This window comes from Rhamphochromis longiceps, linkage group LG20, assembly GCF_057381845.1.
Source record: "Rhamphochromis longiceps isolate RC_006_pf linkage group LG20, R_longiceps_female_GT1.1, whole genome shotgun sequence".
In the NCBI taxonomy this organism is placed as follows: Eukaryota; Metazoa; Chordata; class Actinopteri; order Cichliformes; family Cichlidae; genus Rhamphochromis; species Rhamphochromis longiceps.
The window spans coordinates 37,649,375-37,658,785 of NC_140576.1; the positions used below are offsets into that span (position 1 = coordinate 37,649,375).

The following is a 9,411-nucleotide window of genomic DNA, read 5'->3' on the forward strand; positions in this document are numbered from 1 at the left end:
ACAGAAATATAATATACAGTTAACAGTTGGTTTAAATAATAATGGATTGCATTCATATAGGGCTTTTTGTGACCCTCAAAGCGCTTTACAACTCCACTATTCATCCACTCTCACATTCACACACTGGTGGAGGCAGCTACAGGTGTAGCCACAGCTGCCCCGGGACAGACTGACAGAGGCGAGGCTGCCATATCGCGCCATCGGCCCCTCTGGCAGGTGGCAGGTGAAGTGTCTTGCCCAAGAACACAATGACCGAGACTGTCCGAGCCGGGGCTCGAACCAGCAACCTTCCGATTACAAGACGAACTGCCAACTCTTGAGCCACGATCGCCCTAAATAACAATAATTATTATTATTATTTGGTGTAAAAAAAGTTTATAAGAATCATTTTATATATTTTTCCATAGCATTACATTTGAATTTAACAGTTCAATCTTTCAAATAACGGACAAATATTTGTGAAATTGTGATACATTTGTGAAAGTATTTTAACAATCTAAATATGCACATGTACAGACAGATATATTTAAAAAACAAGAAAATTATGTTTTATTACATTTACAGCAAGTTTACATTAATTTACATTTGAAATGTAAAATCACAGCCTATTTATGTAAATTTAATGATATTCTAGAAAAACAGTACAAAACTATAAAATACACAGTAAAATTCTTTTATATTACATTTTTTTTACAGTGTGCCACATTCACCCAATCTCACAAGCACGTCTCTAAACTGAGTGCTTTTCTAATGACATTCACACTCTGATGCATCGGGGAGCAACTTGGGGTTTGCATCTTGCCATCTTGTTCAAAGAAGAGGAGACGCTGCTCAGCGAGGAACACGCCCTGCGTCTGCCATCAAATTCAAAATGAGCTTAGTTTTCTTAAAATGGTTCATTTTCTCAGTGTGAACATTTTATATGTTTTCTGTTCTATTCTGAATAAAAATACAGAACCAAATAAATAAAATAGAATTATTTGATATAATGAATAAAATATGTGTTTATGACATTTACAAATCAATGGATCAGGATACTTTATTAATGCCTGTGGATTCTGTAAATATAACATATTTACTATAAGAAAGACAAAAGAAAAATGCAGACTCACATGGAAGCTGAAGGCTGGTTTCTCTTGTGTAACTACAATTTATACAACACTGTGGTTAAGGAATCCCACGGTATTGAAGCCGAGTGTGGGTTTCAGATGAAATGAAAATAGCAGAACATCAAAGTTCCCCTCAGAGCAGGGAGCTCAAACACACAGATATTGACCTGATGAAATATAACACAGTTTGGCCCCTGAAGTGACTTTTTTGTTTGTTTTTGAGTGAAATGTTAAAATAAGTTCTATAAGAAATGATTTAATATGAGCAGAGAGCACCAACACGCTGAGGCATCAGCTGTGTTAGTTCAATGAGAGTCACAAACTCATGTGTACACTTTTTACTTTGTTACATACGAACAAAATGACAGCAGAAGTGCCGCCACGTGTCTGCAAAGAGAGGAGCGATGTGTTTGTTTGGTAGGTGAAAGATTTCAGTTAAGAGTGAGAAACAAATGTGAAGTTTGCAGTTTTGTCTTGTTGTACAATATTTGAAATAAAAAAAAAACACCAAATTTTCTGAAATATTTACAAGTGTTTTCTTCTTCCCCTCTCATTGCACGTTAGCAGTCCTGCTGTTAAACTCCTTCAGAGGAAACTGTTCCCACAGTGTCGGCTCCTTCTGCACATTATTCCAGGAAAGAGGGGGGAGCATATTCACAAGCCTTCATGCTTCTGTTTCCGACTCTGGAGACGAGTATTTGTAAATGACAGTTTATTGTTTTACAAACATAAGCTGAAAAACTGCTTGTTTTGCTGATGTACAGTTATTGACTTGGATATTTGTGAGTGGTTGAACATTTGGTTCATTTAATCTCGACAGTTATTAACTTCTAAAGTTGTTCCTAATCCTACTTGATGTTTAGTAAAAGGAGTTTTTCTGAAGATCAACCACACGTAAAATGTACTGGACTTTTCAAGTTTCAGCACCACAATCTTCTCTGTACTTTTAAAAAGATTTTGTTTCGACTGCTAATATGACAGATACATGAATTTTTCACAAATAGCTTGGCCAGCTTTATGACTGGACGCTACTCTGACTCACTGCATCATCTTTTTTTGGCTTGGCTTTTAACCCAGACTAGAAATATTAATTTTATTTTATTTTTATTGTCTTTTTGATGTTCATGTTCTGCTCTGAGTCTGGAGAGTCTGGTCAGGGATTTTGAGTGTGGAGTAGATTTGGTCCAGGTCTCTGGTGGCTCCATTAAGGTTCTGGTAGTTTGAGGCTTTACATGTAGAAACAGGACTTAAGTTCTTAAAGTGCACTTTCTAAAAAACAGACAAATATTTATTATTATTATACAATCTGAATCTTTTCTAGAACATTTACACAGAGGCTGAAAGCAGCTTCATTTCATCCATTTAGAGAATCGTGGCAGCAACACTGAAGATGATCTGCAGTTAAGGACAGCAGATGATCTCTGGCATCCTACGTACTCGAGACACGGAGGACACAACTTCATCGGTGTTACTACAGGAGGCGTTGCTGGGAGAGACACGGGCCTTGTTAAGAAAACTCAGTGCACTATGGGTGAGTTTGTTTGAGTTGTCTGTCGCCTGAAAAGAGAGAAAAGAAGCCAATGAACAGAAGTCACTGTAGGAGAAATCTGCTCTCTTTCTAGTCCCTGTCAGGACCCTTGCTGCAGCATTTTGGATTAGCTGAAGGCTTTTCAGGGAGTTTTTAGGACTTCCTGATAATAATGAATTACAATCGTCCAGCCTGGAAGTAATAAATGCATGAACTAGTTTTTCACTCTGAGACAGGATATTTCTAATGTGTGTGTGTGTGTGTGTGTGTGTGAAAGCCCTGAAACCAAACATTCAAACAATGGTTAACACACTAGTGTTGATCACACCAGGCAGTGTTGACAGTTGTCCTGAGAGAACATCTGGACCCCCATCAAGATCACCTGAATCACAACAATTCAAACATCATAGAAAACAAAGAGGGTTGATGAGATGATGAGAAATCACGAGACCCAGTTGGTTCCAAAAGTAGCCAAGATCAAGAAGCCGAGAACAGCAGTGTGCTGTGTGAGAAACATGGATGAAAGTCTGCACCAGTGTCCAGAGCCTCCCACTACCACCACCAGCAGCGGCCCAGTTGTAGGTGTTGTAGGTGCACTACAACCAGTCACGCAAGCTGCCCACCCACCCAGGCTCCACACCCCTAGACCCCCATCAACTCTGGAGGTGAGAGACACGCACCCCAAAGCAGAGGGCCATGCACAGGGATAGGGCAGTGGGCCTGCAGGAAGGACCCCAGGACTGCACTACGCAGGGGGCAGATCAAGTGAAAGAGAAGTGAAGAGAGCGAAGCCGGAAAGAGCCGGCAGGATCAGCCCACTCCTGCTCCTCTCCATGTCCAACTGCTCCACATATCCAGGGCCACTTCCACCCCACCCACAGCCAAGAGCCAACACATGACAGAGAAAAAAAACAGCCCCCTGCATGACTGCCAAGGTATCCACCCCCAACTTAGCAAACCACCCCTCATACATACACCAAGGGCGACACACAGGACCAACCCACTCCTCTGACAACCACTGTGGGCCAGACACCCCAAGTATGATATTCAAACTGAGTGAATATTATCCATAGACCTTTTTCTTTTAACAAAAAAAATAATTAATTGGATAAATAATTATACATTATATATACACCATGTAGATGTAAAGGAAGGTTGGAGATTGGCCTATAATTAGCTAAGACTGCTGGGTCTAGAGATGCTTTTTGAGTAAAGGTTTAACTACAGCCAGCTTGAAGGCCTGTGGTACATAGCCGATTATTAGAGATAGGTTGATCATATTTAAGATCGAAGAATTAATTAATGGCAGGACTTCTTTGAGCAGTTTTGTAGGAATGGGGTCTAAAAGACACGTTGATGGTTTGGAGGAAGTAATTATTGAAGTTAACTCAGAAAGATCAATTGGAGAAAAAGAGTCTAACTTAACATCAATGGTACTAAGAGTAGCTGTAGATAATATTACATCTGTGGGATGATTATTGGTAATTTTTTCCTTTAATGATTGAAATTTTATTTGTGAAGAAATTCGTGACGTTAAAACTTTTTCTTGTTTTGAGTTTTCTTCACTGGACTCTTGAACAGTTTAAAAGATTCAAAGTTCCCCAAACTCACCTCTGTGACATCAGCATACTGTGTTTCCACAGGAACATCTGAAAAAAGCACAAAGGTGAGTTTAAACTATTACAGGTGAAAGGTCAGGTGCAACTGGTCCCTGCAAATAAATCTGATGTCTTGAAATGTTCATCTGTTCACAAAGCCAGAGAGCAGCGAGCACGGGGAGTGCAGACACATGGGGGTGGAGAGCACGAGGCACAGACTTATTGAGGAGGAAGACACAACATGGGAGTCAGGGGAATCCACGGGATTATTTATGTGAATATTTACTGCACTGTAAATAAGTCCAGCATTTGGGTCCTCCTTTCCCCACATCCCCACGGTCGGCCAGCGCTAACCGTGACAGAAACACACTGCATTTTCAAATCTTCTATGGGAAAATATTCTGAATACAAAAAATGTGTGTTTCCAAAACGTTATTTAACTGTAAAGAGACGCCAACGACTAAAACGTTCATTACTGTGAGAAATGGAAAGTGTCACCCGTGCTCCTGTTGTCTCACCTTTTCGTTTAGAGGATCGTTTCTTGTAGAATATCAGCACAGACACTGAGACCAGGATGACGGTGACCGTCAGAGTCAGACCCACATACAGCCCATGCTGGTTCTGTCCAGTTAATGATGGGATGACTGGTGAAAAAGATCAGAGAGCTTTAGCTGTGGTTAGATACGTGAACTAAAATAAATAAAATAAATAAAAATCTAGACAGAAGCCCCAGAGGAGAAAATAAAGGAAAAAATGTGAACAACTTCATTTTCTTAATTTTCTTCGCAAAGACTGTGAAAGTAATAAATTAAATATTTGTGTTATTTATCTTTTATATACAGATTTTTGAAACACTAACAACTGCAATGATCAATAAAAATATTATTTAGCTACCAGAGACGTTAAAGTGGACCTATTCTGCTCATTAATGCTTCCATGTATTTTTATTCTTGGACTGCACTACAGTAACTTTGTGTTTTTACAGTTGAGCCTCGTGTGTTGGAGCAGCCCCTCAGATCATTCTCTGTCTGAAACAAGCTGTTTCATCAGTTCTCATCTTTACGTCTTCTGTTGAGGCTGATCCTCAAAAACAGGAGATTTGAAAGCAGGTAGACGGGGCGTCTGTGACCACGGCAAAGTCTTCATAAGGCTTCTCCCCTTTATTTTACATTGTACAGAGTAGAAAAACTCCAAAAGGTTGATTCTGTTCATCTGCATGTAACTTTTTCAGTGGGAGAAACAGTCTAACACTCAGAGCAGTCTGCAGCCTGAGCTGTTGGCGCACAGGGATCACTGTACAGACACTGAGCTCATTATTAGAAACTTTGCTCGTGTTCAACATGAACATCCACCACTGGAACAGCAGATATATGACAGGAAATAAGGAACAGCTGAACAGCTCCACTCTGACAACATTTGATTAATGTCAGTAAAAACTCACCGTCTGTGACAGTGACCTCAAACTCTCTGGATGAACCACCCAGGTAACATCTGTACCGTCCTGAGTCAGACTTGGTCAGCTGTGTGATGCTCACATACAGAACTCCTGGATCTGTATGTGAAGCATATCCAATGTTGTATCTGCCTCTCTGAGCTTTGACATCATCTGTTTGAACAAGAGTGTTGTGTCCTCCACACTCTCCTCTGCAGAAGAACTTTGTGTTTCCAGGTTGATTAAAGGAACATCCGACTGTGAGAGAGCTTCCAGTTTCTTTATCAAAGTGTTTCAGCTGATCATCGTTTCCATCCAGCAGTGCTGTTAAAGAGACAAACAATCAATAGTTACTATCAGTGCTGCAGAAGCCACTGATGCTGCTTCATAATCTGCACATCATTAGATTTTAATAGATTAGATTACAGTCTTATTTATTACTGAATTATCAGCTTTAAGCACAGTGAGAAAAAAAAATCTTATTTGCGACCGATTTATTCCTTCAAAATATTGCAATACCAAAGTTTTCCAGATTTGAGATTTTTATAAAGAACAAACTTCAGCTTCTTTAAACCGTCAGCAGCTGTCAGTGAAACTCAAACTTTGCTTCAGAAACAGAAACTAAACATTTCCACAGCTGAAACAGAAACTCACCTTCAGCAACAACGATCACGAACCGTTCGTATGAAGCTGATGATGAAGATCCACCCAAAACACAGCTGTACTGTCCAGAGTCAGACTCAGTCAGCTTTGAGATGCTCACATATAAAACATAAACTGATTCTATTTCATATTCAATGCTGTATCTGCCTGTTTGAGCTCTGACATCAGTTGTATTAATGAGAATGTTTTCTCCTTCACATTCTTCTCTGCAGAACATCTTCCATGTTCCAGATGATTGAAAAACAAGAGGAACTGTAATATTTCCTCCAATGACTCCATAGTAAACAAACTGAGCATCGGTGACTTCAGGGTTTCCCTCCTGCAGAGCTGTTGGAAACATGAACCATCAACAGTTACTGTTTGTACTTCCTGTAAGAAGCTGCAGTCTGATCACAGCATTCACACACAGACACACTGAGAGCAGAGCTGACTCTTGGGCAAAGGCCATGTCAGCAGCCGCCTCAAGCGCCACCTGCTGTAACAGGCTCTGCTGCAAGTTTAAGAACAAAACAAACAAACAAAATGAGAGCATCAGTGAACAGAGAGAGGTGGAGTTATTTTATCAGCTGTTGCTAAACCATAATCTAAGGTACCAAACAGCTGGACTGTGAAAAAGTTTTTATTAGAATATTAGTGTCTACAATGGAGGGGAACTTTGTACATTTTGTAAAAAAGATTTAAAATATGATATTTTATAATTAAAGTGACAAACTATTTTAAATGACCAGTCTATTAAGACCGGAGTTCAATACAAATCAATTTTATTTATAGGCTCAGGGAGGGGCGGGGCCATCTGCTGTGATTGGTTGGGGTGAGAGAAGGAAGACAGGATAAAGACACGCTGTGGAAGAGAGACATAGGTTAATAACAGATATGATTCAATGCAGAGAGGTCTGTTAACACATAGTGAGTGAAGAAGGTGACTGGAAAGGAAAAACTCAATGCATCATGGGAATCCCCCGGCAGCCTACATCTATTGCAGCATAACTAAGGGAGGATTCAGGGTCACCTGGTCCAGCCCTAACTATATGCTTTAGCAAAAAGGAAAGTTTGAAGCCTAATCTTGAAAGTAGAGATAGTGTCTGTCTCCTGAATCCAAACTGGAAGCTGGTTCCACAGAAGAGGGGCCTGAAAACTGAAGGCTCTGCCTCCCATTCTACTTTTAAATACTCTAGGAACAACAAGTAGGCCTGCAGAGCGAGAGCGAAGTGCTCTAATAGGGTGATATGGTACTACAAGGTCATTAAGATAAGATGGGGCCTGATTATTTAAGACCTTGTATGTGAGGAGCAGGATTTTGAATTCAATTCTGGATTTAACAGGAAGCCAAAACAGGAGAAATCTGCTCTCTCTTTCTAGTCCCTGTCAGGACTCTTGCTGCAGCATTTTGGATTAGCTGAAGGCTTTTCAGGGAGTTTTTTGGACATCCTGATAATAATGAATTACAGTCGTCCAGCCTGGAAGTAATAAATGCATGAACTAGTTTTTCAGCGTCACTCTGAGACAGGATATTTTTAATTTTAGAGATGTTGCGCAAATGGAAGAAAGCAGTCTTACATATTTGTTTAATATGTGCGTTGAAGGACATGTCCTGGTCAAAAATGACTCCAAGGTTCCTCACAGCGTTACTGGAGGCCAAGGTAATGCCATCCAGAGTAAGAATCTGCTTAGATACCATATTTCTAAGATTTTCAGGGCCGAGTACAATAACCTCAGTTTGATCTGAACTAAGAAGCAGAAAGTTAGCAGCCATCCAGGTCTTTATGTCTTTAAGACATTCCTGCAGTTTAACTCATTGGTGTGTGTTATCTGGCTTCATGGACAGATAGAGCTGGGTGTCATCTGCATAGCAGTGTAAATGTATGCTATGTCTTCTAATGATACTGCCTAAGGGAAGCATGTATAATGTAAACAGAATTGGTCCTAGCACTGAACCCTGTGGAACTCCATAATTAACCTCAGTGTGTGAAGAGGACTCTCCATTTACATGCACAAACTGGAGTCTATTAGATAGATATGATACAAACCACTGCAGCACAGTACCTGTAATACCTACAGCATGTTCTAATCGCTCTAATAGGATATTATGGTCGACAGTATCGAACGCTGCACTGAGGTCTAGCAGGACAAGCACAGAGATGAGTCCACTGTCAGAGGCCATAAGAAGATCATTTGTAACCTTCACTAAAGCTGTTTCTGTGCTGGGCTCTGAAACACACTCACACCACCTGGCATTCACAGGCAGGCTCCCATCCAAGTCCTATCCAAGCCCAACCCTGCTTAGTTTTTGAGATCAGACAAGATCGGACATGCTCAGGGTGGTATGGCCATAAGCTGCTTATCTCCCAGTTCCCTTACTGGGCTGGTTTCAGTCATTATGCAAATGTACTGTTTGCATAATGAATCCTGCAGTCAGCTGAGACCGAAGAAGTCACCTGGATGAGTGATGAAATGTTTCTTCCACTGAAAACTCTACATCCAGATGAACAGAATCAGCTGTTTGGGATTTCCTTACCCGGATGATTGAGCATACATCAAGATATTTATTCACTAAATTAATTGGTAGGTTAATCACTGATTATGTTTTAATGCTACGCCTATTTGCCATCAGTTGCATCCCTAAAATAAAGAAAGCTTTAACAATCAGTGAAAAAGAAGCAGAACGATAACCACAGTGGCACAGAATGAGCTTTGTGTCCCAGCAGTTAACAAGAAGGGAAAAGCTGCCCATTAAAGCAACTCACAGCTGACTGAGATGACCATGTGTAACAATAAGAAAAGTAAGAAACATAAGTGCCACAAAAATATGCCAATATACTCACAAATGAAGAAGAAGTAGATCAAACTGTGAAGGGTGTTCATAACGAAGCTCTGATGGTTTACTGTTTCATTAGAGCTCTGTTAGAAATCTCTGGCTTTGACTCCTCTCTCTTTCCACTCCTCTGAACACATACGTGGTGGGAGGGACTATGACGGACCCAAGAAAAGGATGTGAAGAAACAAACTGACGATGTAGAAACAGAAATGAGTCAGAGGTTTATGCATCTGGGCTTGAGGTTCACTGCTCATTCATGTACACTT

At 40.4% G+C, this 9,411-nt stretch overlaps 1 protein-coding gene across 1 annotated transcript; it reads right to left on the reverse strand.

Annotated features, from left to right (window-relative positions):
* Nucleotides 1–2,231: 2,231 nt before the first annotated feature.
* On the reverse strand, nt 2,232–9,192 carry LOC146645907 (polymeric immunoglobulin receptor-like). Its single transcript, XM_085394204.1, has 7 exons — nt 9,153–9,192; nt 6,322–6,657; nt 5,677–5,991; nt 4,754–4,879; nt 4,249–4,286; nt 2,547–2,666; nt 2,232–2,378 (listed from the first exon to the last, which is right to left on the reverse strand). Exons 1-7 carry the CDS (start codon nt 9,190–9,192, stop codon nt 2,232–2,234), a joined length of 1,122 nt encoding a protein of 373 aa, XP_085250330.1.
* Nucleotides 9,193–9,411: the final 219 nt, after the last annotated feature.

Excerpts from the sequence above, each read along its gene's own strand:
- LOC146645907 (XM_085394204.1), bottom strand. The coding sequence starts at position 9,192 with ATGAACACCCTTCACAGTTTGATCTACTTCTTCTTCATTT. Across the intron at positions 4,880-5,676 it reads TGAGGTCACTGTCACAGACG|TCATCCCATCATTAACTGGA; the intron begins GTGAGTTTTTAC and ends CTTTTTCACCAG. Across the intron at positions 2,379-2,546 it reads TTGTGTCCTCCGTGTCTCGA|AAAGTGCACTTTAAGAACTT; the intron begins GTACGTAGGATG and ends TCTGTTTTTTAG.